The 27,236-nt window shown below is 42.0% G+C and overlaps 1 protein-coding gene across 1 annotated transcript; it reads right to left on the bottom strand.

The window, feature by feature from the left end:
* Positions 1–315: 315 nt before the first annotated feature.
* On the bottom strand, positions 316–27,236 carry LOC121397573 (CD48 antigen-like). Its single transcript, XM_041574485.1, has 7 exons — positions 27,099–27,236; positions 21,290–21,616; positions 12,268–12,540; positions 7,884–7,988; positions 2,456–2,568; positions 1,864–1,978; positions 316–1,212 (listed from the first exon to the last, which is right to left on the bottom strand). Coding segments are annotated over exons 1-7 (996 nt in total). The 5' UTR covers positions 27,160–27,236; the 3' UTR covers positions 316–1,210.

Here is a 27,236-nt window from a genome sequence, read left to right as displayed (position 1 = left end):
CCGACAGTAGCACATCCTGAACCAAAGCCAGACTTCATTAGTTCTGCCACTGGTACCATTAGCCCATGCACAAATGTCTAGAACATGGGCAAATTTTGATGTGAGCTAAAGGTAGAGCATTTTTGTCTGAAGTACCATAAGATCTCCGAGAAATAGAAACCTTTTAGTTTTAATCATTTGGAAGAGCTCTGTTTGTTTAAACTGTCCAATAGTGATGTGCATGCCGGGCCGATACTTGCGGGTTTACCAGTGGGTCGGTGGGTTCGAGCCGACCTCGCTCCCCCATTTGCGACTTCCAGTTTTATAGACGTGCGCCTGCTCGCCCTGCCCCTTTTGTGATGTCATCGCTGGTCTATAAAAGGAAGGGGGAAGTAGGGCTGGGATTGAGGGAGGTCGGGTCTAGGTCAGGTATGGGTCGTGAAAAACTCGACCCACACATCACTACCATCCAAGGGTGCTCCTGCCATGACTCAGGTGGCAGTGCCCCACAAGTTACCAGGGTCAGCAAAAAAACTTTAAGAGCCCTCTTAAAAGAGCCCCCCCACCGGACCACTCTGGGACAGGAAAGGTCAGCACTTGGAGGTTGAAAAGAGGCATCTCATGAATGGCCTCAGTGTGGCTCAGTGACTAGAATCCCTAAATTTATCCCATATATTGCCATGTGATTAAGCACACAACTCCCAGTAAGTAAAGTACAGGAAAGTCCCTCTGGATTACTGTCCCCTGTGTACCACCCCACCATTATCCCAGTAGAGGCAAAGAAGACCATATGACACCAGTCGCATTACATGGGGACAACAAGACACCACCATTAGTGAACTGAAACCTTCCCGGCCATTTCAGAGTGTTTGTAAGAGAGTTGTGCCTAAATTATGTACAGTATTTCCACAGGACACAGTGTATGTTGAACACCAGGGGGTACAGTACTGAAGCCATGGATGCACAAGTAGGCACTTCATACAGGTGCTCAAGTTCTAGGCCTGGGGCCTAAACAACCTCTGCTGATCTTTTGGATATTGAGTATCCAATCAGGGTAATCCAGTTCTTTCTCTTGCATCCAATTCTTATAGGCCATTGGGTAAATCCTGTTCAGAACGGATCAGATTCCCAAAATTGTCGGTGGAAGAAGTCAGTCAGAAGAAGTCAAAATTCAGAAGGAAGAAAATACCAGTTGTGTGTCTTGACCTGGACATGTTGTTCAGAGAGCCAGTTCTGCAAGGGACATCATTAGTATTTTTAAATATAGAAACAGTATATGAGACCAATTTGGCTCAAATCAAGCCCAAGTAAGAGCAAGGCTCTAGTCCAGGGGTCCCCAACCTTTTTAAACCATGAGCCACATTAAAATATATGAAATACATTAAAATATAGCAATAAGTTTGGAAGCAACAGAAGCATGAAAAAAGGTTCCTAGGGATTGCCACCTGTTTATAACAACTCTAAATTTCCACCAGGGTTTGAGCACAAAGATTAGCATTTAACTTGCCTTTGAAGTTTTATTTTTGGTGATCTTAAATGTATCTTACTATAAACATTCACTGATTCCAAGAGATGTGTCACTCCCTCCTCTGCTATATCTGTGGCTTTTATATGCTCCAATGAGCGGGAACCAAGGGAGAATCCTTTAAAGGCAAAGCATGAATCATTGAAGGGACACTATCAACAAAAAATAAAGTTGGTATTTTAAAAACAGCCCCAAGCATTATTTTGTAGCAGGAGGTTGCTGGGTAGGCTTTTTAGTAGCAGCTCAGCTATTCTACTGAGGCATCACCTTTGCTATGAGCCTGACACCTTCACACTCAAATAAAATAACTGTTGGATTCTCTTTAGACATTTTACAATAGACTAGAACAAGTTTCTTACATGAGTTGAAGCCGCTGGTTCTTTCAGGGTACGCGGACTGGTGAGAATGATTCCCCACTGGGCCTGCAAGCTCATATATAGTACAAGGTCCTGCAGTTGGTGAATGCACTGGAGCCTTCAGCAAACAAAATAATGAGAACTTATTATCATTGGTGGGAAACATTTATAATATAAATCCTTAAAGGGATACTATACCCTCAGATTCTCTATAGAACTGCTAGACAAACAGGAGAATATCTGCTGTATTATAGCAGTCTTTAAGTATCCCTATACATATATATATATACGTAGAAATAGGGAAGAAAATGAAGGCACAGTGGTCCTTTAAAAATAAAATCAATTAATTCCTCAGAATTAATGCTTAATCAATAACAGGAAGAGGTGGGTTTATTTATCTCTGGCTGAGTCTGAACTGAAAGCAAGGAAAATGCTGCGCACAGAGCTGCTATCTGCAGGAATTTATATTGCAGCAATATACATTGCAGCACAGCACCGTATTTACATTATGCACTAGAGTCAAAATACAGATTGGTAGCAATAATGAATGGGTTTGAATGGCCTCCTGTTAAGTTTCTCTGCTGGCAAAGCCTACCTGCATTTTCTGTACAGCCGCATAGACTGTGTTAATTTCTGTTTGCACAGGTTCCGGCTCTGGATATGGCTCCGGCACTGGATGTTGTCTTTGTGGATCCAACGAAAATGATCCTTTAAATGGAAAAAAAACTTTATGTTACCATGTATAATACCCCAGAACACACAGCAGGATAAATACAGTGGCAATTTCATGTATAATACCCCAGAACACACAGCAGGATAAATACAGGGCCAATCCCATGTATAATACCCCAGAACACACAGCAGATAAATACAGTGCCAATTCCATGTATAATACCCCAGAACACACAGCAGGATAAATACAGTGTCAATTCCATGTATAATACCCCAGAACACACAGCAGGATAAATACAGGGCCAATTCCATGTATAATACCCCAGAACACACAGCAGATAAATACAGTGCCAATTCCATGTATAATACCCCAGAACACACAGCAGATAAATACAGTGCCAATTCCATGTAAAATACCCCAGAACACACAGCAGATAAATACAGTGCCAATTCCATGTATAATACCCCAGAACACACAGCAGGATAAATACAGGGCCAATTCCATGTAAAATACCCCAGAACACACAGCAGGATAAATACAGTGCCAATTCCATGTATAATACCCCAGAACACACAGCAGATAAATATAGGGCCAATTCCATGTATAATACCCCAGAACACACAGCAGGATAAATACAGGGCCAATTCCATGTATAATACCCAGAACACACAGCAGATAAATACAGTGCCAATTCCATGTATAATACCCCAGAACACACAGCAGATAAATACAGTGCCAATTCCATGTAAAATACCCCAGAACACACAGCAGATAAATACAGGGCCAATTCCATGTAAAATACCCCAGAACACACAGCAGGATAAATACAGTGTCAATTCCATGTATAATACCCCAGAACACACAACAGGATAAATACAGGACCAATTCCATGTATAATACCCCAGAACACACAACAGGATAAATACAGGGCCAATTCCATGTATAATACCCAGAACACACAGCAGATAAATACAGTGTCAATTCCATGTATAATACCCCAGAACACACAGCAGGATAAATACAGGGCCAATTCCATGTATAATACCCCAGAACACACAGCAGGATAAATACAGGGCCAATTCCATGTAAAATACCCCAGAACACACAGCAGGATAAATACAGTGTCAATTCCATGTATAATACCCCAGAACACACAGCAGGATAAATACAGTGTCAATTCCATGTATAATACCCCAGAACACACAGCAGATAAATACAGGGCCAATTCCATGTATAATACCCCAGAACACACAGCAGGATAAATACAGTGTCAATTCCATGTATAATACCCCAGAACACACAGCAGATAAATACAGTGCCAATTCCATGTATAATACCCCAGAACACACAACAGGATAAATACAGTGCCAATTTCATGTATAATACTCTAGAACACACAACAGGATAAATACAGTGCCAATTCCATGTATAATACTCCAGAACACACAACAGGATAAATACAGTGACAATTCCATGTATAATACCCCAGAACACACAACAGGATAAATACAGTGCCAATTCCATGTATAATACTCCAGAACACACAGCAGGATAAATACAGTGTCAATTCCATGTATAATACCCCAGAACACACAGCAGGATAAATACAGGGCCAATTCCATGTATAATACCCCAGAACACACAGCAGATAAATACAGGGCCAATTCCATGTAAAATACCCCAGAACACACAGCAGGATAAATACAGTGTCAATTCCATGTATAATACCCCAGAACACACAGCAGGATAAATACAGTGTCAATTCCATGTATAATACCCCAGAACACACAGCAGATAAATACAGTGCCAATTCCATGTATAATACCCCAGAACACACAACAGGATAAATACAGTGCCAATTTCATGTATAATACTCTAGAACACACAACAGGATAAATACAGTGCCAATTCCATGTATAATACTCCAGAACACACAACAGGATAAATACAGTGACAATTCCATGTATAATACCCCAGAACACACAACAGGATAAATACAGTGCCAATTCCATGTATAATACTCCAGAACACACAGCAGGATAAATACAGTGTCAATTCCATGTATAATACCCCAGAACACACAGCAGGATAAATACAGTGCCAATTCCATGTATAATACTCCAGAACACACAGCAGGATAAATACAGTGTCAATTCCATGTATAATACCCCAGAACACACAGCAGGATAAATACAGTGCCAATTCCATGTATAATACCCCAGAACACACAACAGGATAAATACAGTGCCAATTCCATGTATAATACCCCAGAACTCACAGCAGGATAAATACAGTGTCAATTCCATGTATAATACCCCAGAACACACAGCAGGATAAATACAGTGCCAATTCCATGTATAATACCCCAGAACGCACAGCAGATAAATACAGTGCCAATTCCATGTATAATACCCCCGAACACACAACAGGATAAATACAGTGCCAATTGCATGTATAATACCCCAGAACACACAACAGGATAAATACAGTGCCAATTCCATGTATAATACTCCAGAACACACAACAGGATAAATACAGTGCCAATTCCATGTATAATACCCCAGAACACACAACAGGATAAATACAGTGCCAATTCCATGTATAATACTCCAGAACACACAGCAGGATAAATACAGTGTCAATTCCATGTATAATACCCCAGAACACACAGCAGGATAAATAAGGTGCCAATTCCATGTATAATACCCCAGAACGCACAGCAGATAAATACAGTGCCAATTCCATGTATAATACCCCAGAACACACAACAGGATAAATACAGTGCCAATTCCATGTATAATACTCCAGAACACACAACAGGATAAATACAGTGACAATTCCATGTATAATACCCCAGAACACACAACAGGATAAATACAGTGCCAATTCCATGTATAATACTCCAGAACACACAGCAGGATAAGTACAGTGTCAATTCCATGTATAATACCCCAGAACACACAGCAGGATAAATACAGTGCCAATTCCATGTATAATACCCCAGAACACACAACAGGATAAATACAGTGCCAATTCCATGTATAATACCCCAGAACACACAGCAGGATAAATACAGTGTCAATTCCATGTATAATACCCCAGAACACACAGCAGGATAAATACAGTGCCAATTCCATGTATAATACCCCAGAACGCACAGCAGATAAATACAGTGCCAATTCCATGTATAATACCCCCGAACACACAACAGGATAAATACAGTGCCAATTCCATGTATAATACCCCAGAACACACAACAGGATAAATACAGTGCCAATTCCATGTATAATACTCCAGAACACACAACAGGATAAATACAGTGCCAATTCCATGTATAATACCCCAGAACACACAACAGGATGAATACAGTGCCAATTCCATGTATAATACTCCAGAACACACAGCAGGATAAATACAGTGTCAATTCCATGTATAATACCCCAGAACACACAGCAGGATAAATAAGGTGCCAATTCCATGTATAATACCCCAGAACGCACAGCAGATAAATACAGTGCCAATTCCATGTATAATACCCCAGAACACACAACAGGATAAATACAGTGCCAATTCCATGTATAATACCCCAGAACACACAACAGGATAAATACAGTGCCAATTCCATGTATAATACCCCAGAACACACAACAGGATAAATACAGTGCCAATTCCATGTATAATACTCCAGAACACACAGCAGGATAAATACAGTGTCAATTCCATGTATAATACCCCAGAACACACAGCAGGATAAATAAGGTGCCAATTCCATGTATAATACCCCAGAACACACAACAGGATAAATACAGTGCCAATTCCATGTATAATACCCCAGAACGCACAGCAGATAAATACAGTGCCAATTCCATGTATAATACCCCAGAACACACAACAGGATAAATACAGTGCCAATTCCATGTATAATACTCCAGAACACACAGCAGGATAAATACAGTGTCAATTCCATGTATAATACCCCAGAACACACAACAGGATAAATACAGTGCCAATTCCATGTATAATACTCCAGAACACACAACAGGATAAATACAGTGCCAATTCCATGTATAATACCCCAGAACCCACAGCAGATAAATACAGTGCCAATTCCATGTATAATACCCCAGAACACACAACAGGATAAATACAGTGCCAATTCCATGTATAATACTCCAGAACACAAGACAGGATAAATACAGTGCCAATTCCATGTATAATACCCCAGAACCCACAGCAGATAAATACAGTGCCAATTCCATGTATAATACCCCAGAACACACAACAGGATAAATACAGTGCCAATTCCATGTATAATACCCCAGAACACACAACAGGATAAATACAGTGCCAATTCCATGTATAATACCCCAGAACCCACAGCAGATAAATACAGTGCCAATTCCATGTATAATACCCCAGAACACACAACAGGATAAATACAGTGCCAATTCCATGTATAATACCCCAGAACACACAACAGGATAAATACAGTGCCAATTCCATGTATAATACTCCAGAACACACAACAGGATAAATACAGTGCCAATTCCATGTATAATACCCCAGAACACACAACAGGATAAATACAGTGCCAATTCCATATATAATACCCCAGAACACACAGCAGGGTAAATACAGTGCCAATTCCATGTATAATACCCCAGAATACACAGCAGGGTAAATGCAGTGCCAATTCCATGTATAATACCCCAGAACACACAACAGGATAAATACAGTGCCAATTCCATATATAATACCCCAGAACACACAGCAGATAAATACAGTGTCAATTCCATGTATAATACCCCAGAACACACAGCAGATAAATACAGGGCCAATTCCATGTATAATACCCCAGAACACACAGAAGGATAAGTACAGTGCCAATTCCATATATAATACCCCAGAACACACAGCAGATAAATACAGTTCCAATTCCATGTATAATACCCCAGAACACACAGCAGATAAATACAGTGCCAATTCCATGTATAATACCCAGAACACACAGCAGGATAAATACAGTGCCAATTCCATGTATAATACCCAGAACACACAACAGGATAAATACAGTGCCAATTCCATGTATAATACTCCAGAACACATAACATGATAAATACAGTGCCAATTCCATGTATAATACCTATAATATTCTGTTGTAGAACTTTAATTGGTGTAGGTTTGGGGATGTTTAGGCCTTCCTTAAAATCCAGCAATGGTTGAACAGTTGGCACCAGGTCTAGTACTTGTTCTCTTTTAAAAAGATACCCACTGACTCATTTCTTCATTTTAATTTATCAGTATCATAGACCTGGTTAGACACAAAACAGCCCACCCACATTTAATTTACCTTTCTTTGTTGGTTGATATATGTAAAGGACAGTAAGTAATGTCAGCGCAAGAACTGCCAATAGAATTGCAACAACCACTTTTAGAAGTATGTCCCATCTCTGCTCTAGGGATAGAAAGACAGAGTTTCAAAATATTATCTTGCTACATACATTATAATACAATTCCCCTGCCCTAACAATATGGTTGGGAAGTCAAAAACTGCTTCAGTGTAACCTTAATGGGACATGGGTGCTTTAGGTGAGCTTTTTGTTGAGTTTGGGAGTAAATGTATGTTAGTGGGTTGTGGAGATGTAAATAAATGTACAGTTAGACAGCGATTGTGGGGCAGGTGGTTTATGTGTCACAACAGCTGTGAAAGTCAAAGTAAAAATTTTTTTTTTTTGTTATTGCCTTTAACTTCCTACATTGTTAAACTGACTAAAGCCTACCATGGATACATTATGAACAGCACTGTTTAATGGTCATTAGTTCCTACTGCTCAAGGAATTCTAGTCTGACATCTATGAATTGCTATAAGGAGATATAATTTGGGGAGAGGATAAGGACATTGTGTTACATGAATGAGAATGATTGTTATCTTGAATTTATCAGCTCAGAAATTTCCCTCATCTCTGCTGTGTTTTCTTTGGTAAGAAATAAAAGACTTTCATATAGTTCCTCTGCCTGGGGCGGATGTTGGAGGTTTTATAAAAAGAAAGTCCCTTTTTAAACAGTGTGCGACTGGAGGAGGCAGGAAGGGGTTAGGGAGGCGTACAGTATATCGGAGTTTCTTGTAGGTATCACTATATAAATGCAAACTCTAGGTATGTTTTAAGCAGCTGCCTGTAAGCAAACCTTTTCACCAAGGGCCATGATATTAAATGTTCAAAATAGGAACATCTCCCTTTTCAAGGCCTTTTATATCATCAACAACATTGAAGGTGCAAATGTGCAGAATGTTATACTTTGTGGCAGTCAAGAGAACATCTGCCGAGACTAGAGGAGATTTCATCATCAGCTTGTTATTTACTTCAGGGGCTGTCAGATTAAGGAATTCCCTGCCAAGAGAGGCATTCATGGGTGGGTTCACCCATTTCTATACCAAAGGATAGACTTGTATAGTGCCTCTGTCCAAATGTTGATCTAAAATTGGCAAAAATAGCTAAATAGGGACTTACAACCAAATTGCCACATTATGAAATAGTTCTCGCCTCTTCTCTGCATTGTGCCCAGCAGTTAGGGTTGCCACTTGGCCGGTAAAAATGATGGATGATCCCAATGTTATTAATAGGGAAAAAAAATTAATATATAGGAAGGTCAGTGATATGATCCCAATGTTATTAATAGGGAATAAAGATAAATATATAGGAAGGTCAGTGATCCCAATGTTATTAATAGGGAATAAAGATAAATATATAGGAAGGTCAGTGATCCCAATGTTATTAATAGGGAATAAAGATAAATATATAGGAAGGTCAGTGATCCCAATGTTATTAATAGGGAATAAAGATAAATGTATAGGAAGGTCAGTGATCCCAATGTTATTAATAGGGAATAAAGATAAATGTATAGGAAGGTCAGTGATCCCAATGTTATTAATAGGGAATAAAGATAAATGTATAGGAAGGCCAGTGATATGATCCCAATGTTATTAATAGGGAATAAAGATAAATATATAGGAAGGTCAGTGATATGATCCCAATGTTATTAATAGGGAATAAAGATAAATATATAGGAAGGTCAGTGATCCCAATGTTATTAATAGGGAATAAAGATAAATGTATAGGAAGGTCAGTGATATGATCCCAATGTTATTAATAGGGAATAAAGATAAATATATAGGAAGGTCAGTGATCCCAATGTTATTAATAGGGAATAAAGATAAATGTATAGGAAGGTCAGTGATATGATCCCAATGTTATTAATAGGGAATAAAGATAAATATATAGGAAGGTCAGTGATCCCAATGTTATTAATAGGGAATAAAGATAAATGTATAGGAAGGTCAGTGATATGATCCCAATGTTATTAATAGGTAATAAAGATAAATATATAGGAAGGTCAGTGATCCCAATGTTATTAATAGGGAATAAAGATAAATATATAGGAAGGTCAGTGATCCCAATGTTATTAATAGGGAATAAAGATAAATATATAGGAAGGTCAGTGATCCCAATGTTATTAATAGGGAATAAAGATAAATATATAGGAAGGTCAGTGATCCCAATGTTATTAATAGGGAATAAAGATAAATATATAGGAAGGTCAGTGATCCCAATGTTATTAATAGGGAATAAAGATAAATATATAGGAAGGTCAGTGATCCCAATGTTATTAATAGGGAATAAAGATAAATATATAGGAAGGCCGGTATTTTTTTTACAGAAAAGGTGGCAACCCTACCAGCAGTAGGAAGTGTGAGACTATAAATAAACATATAAATATGTTATCTTGTATGAATTATGCTCCTTTCTCAACAAAGAATGAGCTGCTATAATAAAAGATAACTATATGGAACATTGAAACCATGGCTTCTAGGGCCTCTACTATAATTAAGAATTTAATGTCCCATTATGGTAAACAAGGTGCAAGCTGGGGGTTCTGGGAGAGTGTTTGCATTCAATCTCAACAGCACATCTTAGAAGCACCTACAGGCACAACATAGACACCAAATTCAAGTAGGCACTATAATATATATGATTTATGTGGCTGCCAGTTTGTTCCTAGGGATCATATATGAGCCCTTGTATTGTATAATTAAAAAAATATATATTTTATTCACATGCGTTAATACCTTGTTGGAACTTTTCATGCTTGAGGCCCAAGCTGCCTGTGTATAAAGAAGGCTGCAATTCTTTAAATGGAGGCCCATGAGACCCATTGTTCTTTGGGTAGGTGTTGCTGACTGCAAGTAGGACGGGGTTGCTGACTGCAAGTGGGAGGGGGTGGGGTCTGTCTAGTTGGTTGTTGTCAATCCCCTACCCTTGGCTCAAGGCAGGTATGAGAGGAGAGGAGATTAAAGTTTATAAGGTGAGGTGGGGAGGAGAGGGGCCAGATAACCATTTCGTTTTTTTGTTTTTGATATTTTTAATGCCAGTTTACAGGATGGAATGGAGAAGGTTTTGGGTTCAGAGGCACAGCTAGCACATTGAGGTCAATGGCAATGGTTTGGTAGTGGGGTAGAAAAGAGTGTGCACCATGATCTGGTTTAAGAATTCCCTCTTTTTTAATTGGCGGAATGCAGCAGGACAGAGAAAGCACCAGAGGGTAGAGGCTATGCCCAGGCTAGCAGGCTGTGATCGTACGGTTAGGCTTGTGCGGAAACCTGGGGTATGTGGCGCCCTGAGAAGAGAGAAATGAGGGAGAGCAGGACAAATTGCTTTCCTTCTATTGTGTACTCATGGGCTTCTGTATCAGACTTCCTGTTTTCATCTTAAACCTCCAGGGCTAGGGCTTGAGCATGCTCAGTTTGCTCCTCTCTCTCCTATACTCCCCTCCGTGCTGTAATCTGAGCTCAGAGCTATGAGTGGGCAGGGAGAGACTCAGGCAGGAAGTGATGTCACACCAAACTAATATGGCAGCTACTATCCTAAACAAACAGAGAGAGCTTCTAGAGCTGTTTATTCAGGTATAGTAAAGCATTCTACAATAAATCTAGTGTTATAATTTGCACTATTGTGGCTAATCTATTGGCAATAAACTGCTTTGGTAGCTTTCCTTCTCCTTTAAAAAAATTACATGTGATGTCAACTGGGCCACATTTGGTGGAGGGGACTTAATATTCTAATAAATGTAATAAAATATTCTAATATAGCTGTGACCTCTGGTCCCTTTTATTTTCCACAAGTTTTGTTGTTCAGTCTGGTTATTTAATTTGAAGGTTTCATTGGTTAGATGGAAATATTTGTGAGCAGGAATATAGAAATGTCATATAACCTCAACGAAGGAAGCGAAATATCTGAACAATGTTTTCTGCCCACAATGCAACTTTTCTCCATAATTCTGCCATAATTGCAAGCGATACTTTCAAAATGTGGGGTCAATGCAGGCGATATGTAGAGATCACCTGGACCCTCAGTCACATTCCAGGGTGAAAACATTGGCACCAGGTCAGAGCACACCCAACAATAGCCTAAGATTGCTAAAACAGCTCAATGTTAGAATTATACATAAACTGCATAAAAACTTCAGACTCCAGAATTTTAAAGTAGGGAGACCAAAGTTTCAAATTTTTTTCTCTTAAACCAATATTACCATATCTAAAACCTATTGCTTGATGCTCGTTCTCATTATACTCTATTGACTGAAAGAGGCTAATACTCATATAAATTCTCCTGTATAGTCAACTAACCCTTGTTGTGTAGATTTGCTGCTTATGCAAGGAATTGAAGCCCCCCCATTACCTGACTTAGTGCTGCATCTGGTTGCCAGGGGGTTGATGGAGGCAAAGCCGTGACTGACCGGATTGGTGGCTCTGCAGGTATAAGAGACGCTGGCACTGTCAGGTAATAGAGTGACTTCTAAGACGCTGCTGTTGTTCTGTAAATATTCCCGGTTTTGGGTCCAGTTGTAGATCACATCATCTCCTCCCAGTGTCGTACAGTTGAGTGTAATCAAACAGCTGTCGTTCATCATAGGGGTTTCCGTCTGCCCAATCGATACATTGGTTATTGGTTCTGTAACAAGTGATATTGGGGATTAGGTACTAAACTGCTATTCTAAGCACTTTTGCAATGTCCATTTATTATTTATTGTCTTTTAATTCCAAGATATTAAGGGATACATGTATTGTTAATATGAATGAGTTTTGTTACAACAGCGCCACCTGCTGGTCAGTTTCCCACCAGTCTGACCACCAAGTAGTCAAGGAAGTTGTCAGGAGAGAGAAAGAGGCTGCTCTGATGTTCTTCTGCTTAGGAAAGATTTGAGAGAGGTTTCTAATTTTTTTTCCTAAGCAGAAGAACATCAGAGCAGCCTCTTTCTTTCTCCTGACAACTTCCTTGACTACTTGGTGGTCAGACTGGTGGGAAACTGACCAGCAGGTGGCGCTGTTGTAACAAAATTCATTCATATTAAGAGTACATGTATCCCTTAATATCTTAGAATTAAAAGAAAATAAATAATAAATGGACACGGCAAAAGTGCTTAGAATAACACTCTCATCAATTTTACATTCACTTATTTTTAAGGTTTATTTATCCTTTAAAGCCCGATGCAGCAAAAATTCCGAATATGAAAATCCACCATCTCAGACCTGGTGAGGTTGTGTATAAGTCAATGGCAGAGGTCCCTATCCTATTTGGAAGTTTCTGTGGCCTGCGCTGGAAATTGCCTGAAAATCCGAACAAAAATCAAAAAAAATTGGGTTTTTTGGTTAGGAGAAAGCCTGAAAAAATAGAGCAATTTGGCCGGTAAAAATGATGGATGATCCCAATGTTATTAATAGGGAAAAAAATTAATATATAGGAAGGTCAGGGATATGATCCCAATGTTATTAATAGGGAATAAAGATAAATATATAGGAAGGTCAGTGATCCCAATGTTATTAATAGGGAATAAGATAAATATATAGGAAGGTCCAGTGATCCCAATGTTATTAATAGGGAATAAAGATAAATATATAGGAAGGTCAGTGATCCCAATGTTATTAATAGGGAATAAAGATAAATATATAGGAAGGTCAGTGATCCCAATGTTATTAATAGGGAATAAAGATAAATATATAGGAAGGTCAGTGATCCCAATGTTATTAATAGGGAATAAAGATAAATATATAGGAAGGCCAGTGATCCCAATGTTATTAATAGGGAATAAAGATAAATATATAGGAAGGTCAGTGATCCCAATGTTATTAATAGGGAATAAAGATAAATATATAGGAAGGTCAGTGATCCCAATGTTATTAATAGGGAATAAAGATAAATATATAGGAAGGTCAGTGATCCCAGGAATAAAGATAAATATATAGGAAGGCCAGTGATCCCAATGTTATTAATAGGGAATAAAGATAAATATATAGGAAGGTCCGTGATCCCAATGTTATTAATAGGGAATAAAGATAAATATATAGGAAGGTCAGTGATCCCAATGTTATTAATAGGGAATAAAGATAAATATATATGAAGGTCAGTGATATGATCCCAATGTTATTAATAGGGAATAAAGATATAGGAAAACAAGAAAATCCGAACAAAAATCAAAAAAAATTGGGTTTTTTGGTTAGGAGAAAGCCTGAAAAAATAGAGCAATTTGGGGGAATAAACTCTGAAAAAAATTGAGTTTTTAACTGAACCAATTAAATCAAGCTTTTTTAATATTTAATAAGATCAAACTGTGGATTCTAGTTTTTTAATGTAAAAAATCAAAAAAATTTGGATTTTGATAAATAACACCCTAAGATTCCATATTGAAGGGCTCTTCTGTGCTGAATGGAAGTGGTACCCATTGGACAGTCTGACTTTGGATCATGCACCTCAGATCCACAATCTGACAGCCCGACAGTAGTGTGTGAAAGCCCCAATGTAAACAAGACAAATAATAATACATTATAGACAAAAGATAAAGCGGAGTACGGGGGGCCTAAAAATAAACATGGCGCAATGATCATAGAACTAATACTACTTCATACTTGTTTTTAGATAGTTTGTGTTACTAGAGATGAAAAAAAATGTTGCCGCGTTTCGCCCCGAGAAAATATCCCCCATAGATTCTATTGTATAGTTAAAAAAAAGTTGCGTTGTTTGAAAAAAAATTTCATGCATTTTCCTGCGAATCGAAACGGGTCACCTCCGCCCATCACTGTCTGTAACCCGTATAAAAACATTAAATAAAGAGTGAAGATAAATAAAAGCGTAGACGCCATTCAGCAAACAAGTCTGACGCGGATGGAATCAGCCCACTTGTGCGGAGGAAATTATTTTCAGAAAATGTTTTTTTCTAATAATAACAGGATCCTTTTATGTGGTTTAATGTCGGTGCTGTAGAGCAATCCGCACGTACTTCCTGACATGATAAACAAGACCCACGCTTCAGTTATATCGCACATACTCAAACAACCAAAAAGCTTAAAGAAACAGTAGACCCCCGTTGTGAATCACGAGTGCAATGAATCAGGCTGGTGCTAAACTTACGTTTTACGAAATGTATGTTTTTTGTTCTCTTGTGCTAAATAGACTGAACAAGAAAACTTCAGCTTCTCCAAGTTTGGCTAGACAATTAGATTCCCAGTGCACAGATAGTCCATAATGGAATTTTGTTTATCTTTAAAACAAAGCAGTCACAACAAAGGGTGTTATTAGGGAGAAAGAAGGAATGAGACCTCTCCAGGTTTGCTGCCTTTTATCTATGACTTTTATTTGTCTTTATATTATATAGTGATTAAAGTACCCCCTCTTGTAAAATATAAGGATATTATAAGTTACCAAGGAGTTTCTGTAACGATCGCCGCCCGGAGCAGGCCCAGGAGCTCCGGGCGGCGCGTCCATCTTCGCCGGCGTCGCTCCCAAAATGGCGGCGCCCATGGCCGCCACGTGGGTAGCGGCGCCGGGCGATGACGTCAGCGCGCCGACGTCGGCGCAAGAGCATCAATGACGTCAGAATGGCGCCAAATTTGAATATAAAAACGCCAACTAGACGCCAGAATGGCGCCCAAGAATAGGATTACTTTCCTGAAGCATATCCTGGGTTTCCTGTGTGCCTTATTGCCTAATCTTGTTCCTGCCTTGTATCCTGACCCTTTGCCTGGACTTTGGACTTTGTTTGTATTCTGCCTGCCTGTGAACTCTTGCCTGATCCTGACTACTCTCCGTTTAACCCTTTGGATACCGCGACCTTGTTCCCTCAAGAGGGCTTCCTCCTTGATCCAGACAACCTCCCTGGAGGGAGCTCCCGGCTCCCTGACATTATTCTTGGGCCATGGATCCTTCTGAGGAAGCCACACCTCATGTCGGACGAGCGCTCCGCGGACTGGCATCCCGCATGGAGGACTACGAAAACCAGCAGGTTCGCATTGGGCAAGCACTCGATGTCCTGCTGGCTCAAGTGCCTTCTGCGTCCTCCACTGCTCCACCTACTGGGGATCCCCCCATGGCGGCAGCCCCCACGAACACAAGCTACCCGACAGGTGAGCCTCGCATTCCACCTCCCCCTCGTTTCAGTGGGGACCCACAAGCCTGCAGGGGATTTGCCACGCAATGCCAAATTCAATTTGAGTTCCAACCCACACAGTTTCCAAGCGAGCGTTCCAAGGTGGGGTATGTGATGTCTCGATTGGAAGGCAAGCCACTGGAGTGGGCAACGTCTCTTTGGGAGAAGAATTCCCCGCTGACTTTTGATGTTAAAGACTTTCTCCAAGCTTTTCGTATAGTCTTTGATGCTCCAGGTCGGGTTACGAACGCCCCTGCCCGTCTCTTGCAGCTCCGGCAAGGAAGCCGCAGTGTCAATGAGTATGCTATAGACTTCCGAACACTGATGGCGGAGACTTCCTGGTGTGATGACGCTTACAAGGCTGTATACTACCAAGGCCTATCCATCCGCATCAAAGATGATCTCGTCTCCAGAGAGACTCCTGACACCCTGGAAGGGTTGATCGCTCTATCCATTAAGGTGGACACTCGTCTCAGAGAGCACCAGGTGGAGAGAGAGCGCAGTAGACGATTTTCTCCCATGTTGGCCCCTCGCTTTCAAAGGCCGATTCTGCAAACACCCGCTGTTCCTGTGACCCATGTGTCGACGTCTCCCTTGGAGGAACCCATGCAAGTAGGAAAGACTCGCCTCTCCGAGCAGGAAAGACTCCGAAGACGTATGGCAGGTCTCTGTTTATACTGTGGTGGGCATTCCCATTTTGCCAACGCCTGTCCTGCCAAAGCCAAGAGTTTTGTACCCCGAGGTATGTCTCAGGTTTCTCATGTAGGGGGCATCACTCGAGGTTCTCTGGAGAAGTATCAAGAAAATTCACGCAGGCTTCTCCTTCCTTTGCAGATTCACCTGGCAAGTAAGTCTATCTTCGAAAGGGCCTTCCTTGACTCCGGAGCGGATGGCAATTTCATGGATGCCTTTTTTGCCGAACGCATGAAGATTCCTCTGCTTCCATTGTCTTCTCCCCTGCGAATTACTGCCATAGATGACAAACCCCTGGAGTTTGAATTCGTCACAAAGTTCACGGCGGAACTATCTGTACAAGTTGGGGCGCTGCATCAAGAAAAACTTTCATTCTTCATCATCCCCTGTCCTTCTACTCCAGTGATATTGGGTCTTCCATGGTTACGTCTGCATAACCCCACCATAGACTGGTCCACTGGGCAGATCTCTCGTTGGAGTTTATTTTGCCTGCAACATTGCCTTCCGCCAAAGCCCCTCGAGAAGGTGAATGTCTCCTCTGCGGAATTAAAGACTTTGCCCTCCACTTACAAGGGATTTTCCGATGTGTTTTGTAAAAAGTCTGCAGAATTCCTTCCCCCACATCGCTCCTACGACTGTCCGGTTGAACTCCTGCCTGGAGCTATGCCCCCCAGAGGGCGCACCTACCCTCTCTCTCCTGCAGAGACTACCGCTATGAAGGAGTACATCCAAGAAAATCTCCAGCGGGGGTTTATCCGCCCTTCTACCTCTCCTGCAGGGGCTGGGTTCTTCTTCGTGGAGAAGAAGGACGGAGGCCTTCGGCCTTGTATAGACTATCGGGGTCTGAATAAGATCACCGTGAAAAACAGATACCCTCTGCCCCTGATTGCCGAGCTCTTTGACCAGCTGAAAGGGGCAAAGATTTTCTCCAAGTTGGATCTCCGGGGGGCCTACAACCTCATTCGCATCCGGGAGGGTGACGAATGGAAGACGGCATTCAACACTCGGGATGGGCACTATGAATATCTCGTTATGCCCTTCGGCCTATGCAATGCCCCTGCCGTCTTCCAGGAGTTTGTGAATGATGTGTTCCGAGATCTCCTAGGAAGGTTCGTAGTCGTATACTTGGACGACATCCTGATCTTTTCCAAGGACCTTGAAAGTCATCGCTCCCAGGTGAAGGAGGTACTCTCTCGTCTGAGGAAGAACTCTCTCTTCGCCAAGTTGGAGAAGTGTGTTTTCGAGGTATCCAAGATCCCCTTCCTAGGATACATTATCTCTCCAGAGGGATTTGAGATGGACCCCGTGAAAGTGTCGGCCATCCAGGAGTGGCCTCTCCCACTGAGTACCAAAGCAATCCAGAGATTCATCGGATTTGCTAATTATTATCGACAGTTCATCCGGGGGTTCTCTTCCCGCATTGCACCTATCCTGGCCCTCATCCGAAAAGGGGGTAAACCCAGCCTGTGGCCTCCATCTGCTATAGAAGCTTTTCAGTCCTTGAAAGAGGCCTTCACGTCCGCTCCTGTTCTTCGACATCCCAATCCTGCACTACCCTTCTGCATCGAAGTTGATGCTTCTGAAGTCGGAGCCGGAGCTATCCTGTCTCAGAGACATTCCTCTGATGGAAAATTGCACCCCTGTGCGTTTTTCTCCAAGAAGTTCTCATCCGCAGAGCAGAACTATGACGTCGGGAATCGAGAACTCTTGGCAGTCAAGCTTGCCCTTGAAGAATGGCGTCACCTCCTGGAGGGTTCTGAAATTCCTGTCCAGATTTTCACTGATCACAAGAATCTGGAGTTCATACAGTCCCTCAAGAGGCTAAATCCCAGACAAGCCAGGTGGGCCCTTTTCTTTTCCCGATTTAACTTTGTTTTGACTTATCGCCCAGGTTCCAAAAATCTGAAGGCCGACGCCTTGTCTCGTAGCTTCACTCCGGTGGACCGTGACCCTGAGAGACAGGAACCAATCATTCCACCAGTCAAGATCATTGCCTCTCTGTATCCCCAATTTGCCGACCAGATTCTGGCTGGGCAGTCCTCGGCTCCTCAAGATACTCCGATTGGCATGGCCTTCGTCCCTCCAGAACTTCGCCTGGCCATCCTGCAACAAACCCACTGCTCCAGGCAAGCTGGACATCCTGGTTCGGCTAAGACCCTTGAACTCTTGAGGCGCCTAGTCTGGTGGCCTGATATCCGCAAGGATGTAAAGGACTTTGTGGCTGCTTGTAATGTCTGCGCCACTTCTAAGCCTAGCCATTCCCGCCCCAGTGGGTTGTTACAGCCTTTGCCGGTACCCTCTCGTCCATGGACGCACCTCTCTATGGACTTTATTGTCGAACTTCCTCCCTCCGGTGGGAATACTGTGATCTGGGTTGTTATTGACCGCTTCTCCAAAATGGCCCATTTCATCCCTCTGAAGAAGTTGCCCTCTGCGGTGGAGTTGTCCCAGCTATTTATCCAGTACATCTTCCGCCTGCATGGTTTCCCGGTGGAGATCGTCTCCGATAGAGGCACCCAGTTTACTGCCAAGTTCTGGCGTTCCTTATGCAAAGACCTGGGAATTGTTCTTCAGTTTTCTTCTGCATACCACCCGCAAACGAATGGGGCAGCTGAACGTGTCAACCAAGCCCTGGAGCAGTTCCTGAGGAACCACGTATCCCTCTGCCAGGATGACTGGTCTGATCTCCTCCCATGGGCGGAATTCGCTCATAATAATGCTTGTCATTCCTCTACAGGAAGGTCTCCGTTCATGTCGGTGTATGGTCAGCATCCTCAAGCTTTTCCCCAAGACTTTGTGCTATCTGACGTCCCGGCTGCTGACGACTCCGCAGCCCATATGTCTGCTATTTGGGCTGCGACCAAGTTGAACCTAGAGAAGAGTGCTCTTGTTCATAAGACTTTCGCGGATCGTCGTCGAAGATCCTCTCCTCTCTACAAGGTGGGTGATAATGTCTGGCTCTCTTCCAGGAATATCCGGTTGAAGATACCATCTCCCAAGTTGGGTCCAAAATTCGTGGGTCCATTTCCCATCTTGGAGATAATCAACCCTGTGGCTGTCAGACTCCAGCTTCCACCAGAGATGAGAATCCCCAACGTGTTCCACGTGTCTCTGGTGAAACCCGCCATCACCAACCGGTTCTCTGGCGGTCAGTCTCCTCCTCCTGCCATCTCAGTGGAGGGTCAACTCGAGTACGAGGTGGAGAAAATCCTAGACTCCAGAATCTCCAGAGGGTCCCTTCAGTACCTCATTCAGTGGAAGGGCTTTGGCCCTGAAGAATGCTCCTGGGAAGGACACCGTGATGTTCACGCTCCTCGTCTGGTGAGGGAGTTCCATTCCAAGTTTCCCCAGAAGCCAAGTCCTGGTGGTCCAGAGGCCCCCCGTGAGGGGGGGGGTACTGTAACGATCGCCGCCCGGAGCAGGCCCAGGAGCTCCGGGCGGCGCGTCCATCTTCGCCGGCGTCGCTCCCAAAATGGCGGCGCCCATGGCCGCCACGTGGGTAGCGGCGCCGGGCGATGACGTCAGCGCGCCGACGTCGGCGCAAGAGCGTCAATGACGTCAGAATGGCGCCAAATTTGAATATAAAAACGCCAACTAGACGCCAGAATGGCGCCCAAGAATAGGATTACTTTCCTGAAGCATATCCTGGGTTTCCTGTGTGCCTTATTGCCTAATCTTGTTCCTGCCTTGTATCCTGACCCTTTGCCTGGACTTTGGACTTTGTTTGTATTCTGCCTGCCTGTGAACTCTTGCCTGATCCTGACTACTCTCCGTTTAACCCTTTGGATACCGCGACCTTGTTCCCTCAAGAGGGCTTCCTCCTTGATCCAGACAACCTCCCTGGAGGGAGCTCCCGGCTCCCTGACAGTTTCATGACCATATAAAAACACGAGGCTATGGAACTCCAAGGTAACTTCTAATATCCTCATATTTTGCAACTGGGGGCACTTTATTTATTATAATACACAAGTTTCAGTGAGTCATGTGACAGAAATGACATCAGAACTCACCGTTTATAACTGATGACATCAGAACTCACCGTTTATAAGGATATAATTTACAAGATATTCATGTCTTTTGTGTATTATATACTATATAAAGTATATACTGTATATATAGTGAATAAAGTACCCCTTATTGTAAAATATAAGGATATTATAAATCAGGGTTGGACTGGCACGGCGGGATACCGGGAAAAACCCTGGTGGGCCCCGGCCCTCATGGCCCCCCACTGGGCCAGACCCCCTCTCCTGATCTCCTGATCCTAAAATAAAAACCAATCTGGGGCACCACACAACTGTGTGCGGCTCTGTGTGCATATGTGCTCCGTGCAGCTCCGATTGCGCATGCGCTTCTTGTGCACATGTGCAGCTTTGTGTGGAGTCGGGATAGGGGGTAAAGGGGGTACAGAGGGGGGCCCTGGAAAGCAAGTCCCGGTGGGCCCCGAAACCCCCAATCCGACCCTGTTATAAGTCACCAAGGAGTTTCATGACAATATAAAAGCACAAGGCCGAAGGCCTTCAGTCAACAACAATTTCTTAGTCCCACCTCCTCATATCATCTTGTAATTACAGCAAATAAACATACCGTAAACTTTTATATGGAATTTGTCAAGTTCAAGTTCTCCATCTCCTTCTTCTATGATGATATAACGTCCCTCGTGCTTTCTCTGCACCCTGAGAATCTCAAATACCATCTTACTGGTGTTGAATCTGAATGGAACCTCATTGGAAACATATTTCTCCTTGTTCTTTGGATCATACAGTAATATTTTGGTCCTGGCATTGTTCGTCACTTTCTTCAGCCAGTGTTTCAGATTGGGATTTGTGATATTAGAAGGAAGATAGAGAGGCTTGCCGATGGTCCCTTTTATTGTCTTGTACTCTTTGTCCTGTCCATTGTAATTAGTACAACCTTTATGGGAGAAAGAATAAAAAAGGGCTCAGTTAGAACCACATTGCAAGACTAGGGAATGGGATAAGAGAGTTTTTGGGTTAAAGCTTCCTTTTTGGGCCAACATTTGGTCAACATTCCTGTAGGTCCTAGCAAGGTTCTACATTAAGCGTTGTCTTATCAGCTATCTTTCTATATAGCCAGTAAAGTATACAAGTATTCTCCCTAAATATCCACCTAACTGACCTTTAGGAAGGACTATCCAGGAGATCATATAAGTTCCTAACCAAAATGGCTTTCTAGGTGGCCACCACCAATCCATTGCTTAAGGTCCAAAGTGGCTCAGGGCTTCTAGTCCTGGAACCTCTTCCTCAGCAAGGACAATCAAGTTATGGCTCTCCATACTAAGAAATGACTTGATAGGTAACATAGTAACATAGTAACATAGTAACATAGTAAGTAAGCAAAAAACCCATCTGAAGCCTCTCCAATTTGCCTTAGAGGGGGAAAAATTCCTTCCTGATTCCAAAATGGCAATCGGACTAGTCCCTGGATCAACTTGGACTATGAGCTATTTCCCATAACCCTGTATTCCCTTACTTGCTAAAAAGCCATCCAACCCCTTCTTAAAGCTATCTAATGTATCAGCCTGTACAACTGATTCAGGGAGAGAATTCCACATCTTCACAGCTCTCACTGTAAAAAAAACCCCTTCCGAATATTTAGGTGGAACCTCTTTTCTTCTAATCGGAATGGGTGACCTCGTGTCAGCTGGAAAGACCTACTGGTAAATAAATCATTAGAGAGATTATTATATGATCCCCTTATATATTTATACATAGTCATCATATCACCCCTTAAGCACCTCTTCTCCAGCGTGAACATCTCCAATTTGGCCAGTCTTTCCTCATAGCTAAGATTTTCAATGCCTTTTACCAGCTTAGTTGCCCTTCTCTGTACCCTCTCTAATTCAATAATGTCCTGTTTGAGTGATGGAGACCAAAACTGTACGGCATATTCTAGATGGGGCCTTACCAGTGCTCTATACAGTGGAAGAATGACCCCCTCCTCCCGTGACTCTCTGCCCCATTTAATACAGCTCAAGACCTTATTTGCGCTTGATGCTGCTGACTGGCATTGCTTGCTACAGACAAGTTTATCATCTACAAGGACTCCAAGCTCCTTTTCCATAATGGATTTGCCTAGTGCAGTCCCATTAAGGGTATAAGTGGCTTGGATATTGTTACATCCCTGGTGCATGACTTTACATTTATCAACATTGAATCTCATTTGCCACTTAGCTGCCCAGATTGCCAGTTTGTCAAGATCCTGTTGCAAGTGCCACATCCTGGATGGAATTAATTGGGCTGATAATTTTGTGTCATCTGCAAACACTGATACATTACTTACAACACCCTCCCCTGAGTCATTAATGAACAAGTTAAATAAAAGTGGACCCAATACTGAGCCCTGGGGGACCCCACTAAGAACCTTACTCCAAGTAGAGAATGTCCCATTAACAACCACCCTCTGTACCTGATCCTGTAGCCAGTTTCCTATCCACGTGCAAACGACTTCATTAAGCCCACAGACCTTAGTTTAGAAAGCAGTCGTTTGTGGGGCACAGTATCAAACGCTTTGGCAAAATCCAAAAAGATCCCATCTACTGCCCCCCCACTATCCAGAATCTTACTTACCACATCATAAAATGCAATCAAATTCGTCTGACATGACCTATCCTTCATAAAGCCATGCTGATTGTTGCTCATAATGCCATTCATTAGGACAAAATTTTGAATGTGATCCCTTAACAAGCCTTCAAATAATTTGCCCATCACAGATGTCAAGTTTACTGGCCTATAATTGCCAGGCTGAGATCGTAATCCCTTTTTAAATATTGGAATAACATCAGCTTTTCTCCAATCCATAGGCACCATACCAGATGACAGTGAATCTGAGAAAATCAGAAATAAGGGCTGGTCTAAAACTGAACTAAGCTCTCTTAGAACCCGGGGGTGTATGCCATCAGGCCCTGGAGCCTTGTTTACATTAATTTGTATTAAAGCTTTTTGAATCATATCCTGAGTCAGCCACTGACTAGATTGAGCTGAACCATTCGTGCAGTTATTAAGTGAGCCTGTGAACTCACACTCCTCTATTGTATACACTGATGAAAAGAACTGATTTAACACATTTGCCTTATCTGTATCTGTTACAACCATACTGGTACCATTATTTAATGGAGCAACACTCTCAACCTGCAACTTTTTACTATTAATATATTTAAAAAACTTTTTAGGGTTAGTTTTCACCTCCACCGCAATTAACTCTTCATTTCTTTTCTTAGCCTTCCGGATTGCTGATTTACACATTTATTACAGTGTTTATATTCATTAAATGCAGCTTCTGTCCCTACAGATTTGTAGTTTTTAAATGCCTTTCTCTTCTTTCCCATTAACATCTTTACCTCTGTATTAAGCCACACAGGATGATTCTTAGAGCTTCTACGTTTAGTCCTTAAGGGAATAAATTGAGAACAGTAATGATTTAATATCATTTTAAAGGACAACCATTTCTGTTCTGTGTTTTTAGCTGAAAACCTAATGCCCCAATTAATGCTCTGTAGGGCAGCCCTCAAGGCACTAAAATTAGCTTTGGCAAAATTCATGGTTTTTGTTGCCCCAGTATATTTTTGTTTTTTGCACCAGACATTAAATGATATAACATTATGGTCACTATTACCCAGGGGTTCAATGACTTGCACATTTGCTATAAGTTCTGGGTCATTTGAGATCACTAAATCAAGAATAGCATTTTTTCTGGTTGGCTCCTCAACAACCTGTGCTAAAAAACTGTCATGCAATAAGTTTATAAACTTGTTCCCATTAACTGATCTGGCAGTACCGTTGCTCCAGTCAATATCTGGGTAATTAAAATCCCCCATTCTCATTACTTTACCTAAACTAGCAGCCTTTTCTATTTGCATTAGGAGCTTTGTCTCTTCCTCCTCACTTACATTAGGGGGTCTATAGCGACTCCTACAATTAATTTGCTGGATTCTTTACAATTGGTGAAGAACTCCACCCATACGACTTCTGGCCCCTCATTTTCTAACATATCCTCCTCCTTTATATGAGCTTTTAAATCCTGCCTAACATACAGACATACCCCTCCTCCTTTTCTATTGCCTCTGTCCCTCTGAAACAAAGTATAGCCACTGATATTTACTGCCCAGTCATGCGACTCATTCAGCCATGTTTCGGCCACACCAATCACATCATATTTTCCTTCCATCACCAGCAGCTCCAGCTCTCCCATTTTACCAGTCAGACTTCTTGCATTTGTAAACATACATTTAATACTGGCACCATATTGAACATATGACATGTGGTCCTCCCTATCCTTAACAGTATCCCCAGCCAAATCTCCTCCCCCATTTTCCCTTTCTTTGCCCACTATCTCATCTAACCTGTCTACCACTGAATCTTTTACGGAACCCTCCCCCCCCCACACCTAGTTTAAAATCTCCTCCAACCCTCTAGCCATCTTCTCTCCCAAAACAGCTGCCCCATCATCATTGAGGTGCAGCCCATCCCTAGCAAAGAGGTGTAATTCTTTTATGGGCTGAGTGCCTTCTTGGCAGAAGTGGATCCCTTTTGAATGAACATTTTCCCATACAAACAAGGTATGTGGGATAACACAGGTCATAAGTTTCATTCAGAAATAAAAGTAGTAGACAAAGTATAGACTGGCCAAATCCCATAAATATATTAAGTTTACTCATGGACTGAACGTACATTTACCATCAGACCTTGTCAGGATAGGTATTCCCACAACAACCATCAGTGCGCTACAGGAGGAACAGCTGTTGGGGCCACTTTATTTCTGTAGCACTTTTAACCAAAATTCAATATATGTCCCAGGGGTCCTACGTGTTCCACTCTAGTGAATCCCACAGGAAAGAGAAGGTTTCTGAAAGCAGGCCTGTGTATTTTTTGTTGCTAAGAACATTTCAGAAGGAACAGCCCCCTATTTGCTCATATCCTGTACAGAGAGATACTATACAAATATACCAGCATAGGTATTCCCTGTACTAAGCACAATTCAGTGGGAACAGGCCCCTAAGTTTACTCATAGTCTGTACAGAGAGAGCCCATAAAACTATGGCAGCATAGGTATTCCCCTGTACTAAGTACAATTCAGCAGGAACAGTCCCCTAAGTTTGCTCATAGTCTGTACAGAGAGATCCCATAAAACTATGGCAGCATAGGTATTCCCCTGTACTAAGCACAATTCAGCAGGAACAGTCCCTAAGTTTGCTCATAGTCTGTACAGAGAGATCCCATAAAACTATGGCAGCATAGGTATTCCCCTGTACTAAGCACAATTCAGCAGGAACAGTCCCCTAAGTTTGCTCATAGTCTGTACAGAGAGATCCCATAAAACTATGGCAGCATAGGTATTCCCCTGTACTAAGCACAATTCAGCAGGAACAGCTCCTAAGTTTGCTCATAGTCTGTACAGAGAGATCCCATAAAACTATGGCAGCATAGGTATTCCCCTGTACTAAGCACAATTCAGCAGGAACAGTCCCCTAAGTTTGCTCATAGTCTGTACAGAGAGATCCCATAAAACTATGGCAGCATAGGTATTCCCTGTACTAAGCACAATTCAGCAGGAACAGTCCCTAAGTTTGCTCATAGTCTGTACAGAGAGATCCCATAAAACTATGACAGCATAGGTATTCCCTGTACTAAGCACAATTCAGCAGGAACAGTCCCCTAAGTTTGCTCATAGTCCGTACAGAGAGATCCCATAAAACTATGGCAGCATAGGTATTCCCTGTACTAAGCACAATTCAGCAGGAACAGTCCCTAAGTTTGCTCATAGTCTGTACAGAGAGATCCCATAAAACTATGGAAGCATAGGTATTCCCCCGTACTAAGCACAATTCAGCAGGAACAGCCCCTAAGTTTGCTCATAGTCTGTACAGAGAGATCCCATAAAACTATGACAGCATAGGTATTCCCTGTACTAAGCACAATTCAATAAGATTTAGGGATGTTTTCTCATAGCCTGCACACAGCGATACCTTTAAAACACTGCCAGTAATTCAGCTGTACAAAGTACAACGCTACTAGACAGTTTAAAGGTACAGTGGCCTCTTAAAAAGATTATTACCCTCAGTGGATCATAGGGAACCAATATAGCATATCTTCCCATATGTATAAATACAAATATACAGAGAAGGAATGTTGTGGGCACACAATAAGCTATACCCTCATACTGTACTGTCTAAGGGAATCAATATGGCACCTCCCTCCTCCCATATGTATAAATACAAATATACAGAGAAGGAATGTTGTGGGCACACAATAAGCTATACCCTCATACTGTACTGTCTAAGCCAAGCTCTACTGATCATTAATCTATGTTTAGCCAATTAACATGCGTGTTCTTCTAAGGGCTTTATACAATATTAAGAAGTGAGACTGGTACTTACCATAGTCTAGAGACAGGAGGAGGAGGAGGAGGAGGAGGAGGCAGTAGCTGAAGCAACACATAACTGTGGCACAAACTGCTGTAACACCGAGCTCTGTACAACAGCTATGAAGGCTTTTCCTGTAAGTATGAGAAAAAA

The sequence above is a fragment of the Xenopus laevis genome, chromosome 8S (genome assembly GCF_017654675.1).
Source record: "Xenopus laevis strain J_2021 chromosome 8S, Xenopus_laevis_v10.1, whole genome shotgun sequence".
In the NCBI taxonomy this organism is placed as follows: domain Eukaryota; kingdom Metazoa; phylum Chordata; class Amphibia; order Anura; family Pipidae; genus Xenopus; species Xenopus laevis.
The sequence above is the reverse complement of the archived record's forward strand: the minus strand, read 5'-3'. Positions and strand labels throughout refer to the sequence as shown.

Excerpts from the sequence above, each read along its gene's own strand:
- LOC121397573 (XM_041574485.1), bottom strand. The coding sequence starts at position 27,159 with ATGTGTTGCTTCAGCTACTGCCTCCTCCTCCTCCTCCTCCTCCTCCTG. Across the intron at positions 12,541-21,289 it reads ATTCCATATAAAAGTTTACG|AACCAATAACCAATGTATCG; the intron begins GTATGTTTATTT and ends CACTTGTTACAG. Across the intron at positions 1,979-2,455 it reads CGGCTGTACAGAAAATGCAG|GCTCCAGTGCATTCACCAAC; the intron begins GTAGGCTTTGCC and ends TGTTTGCTGAAG.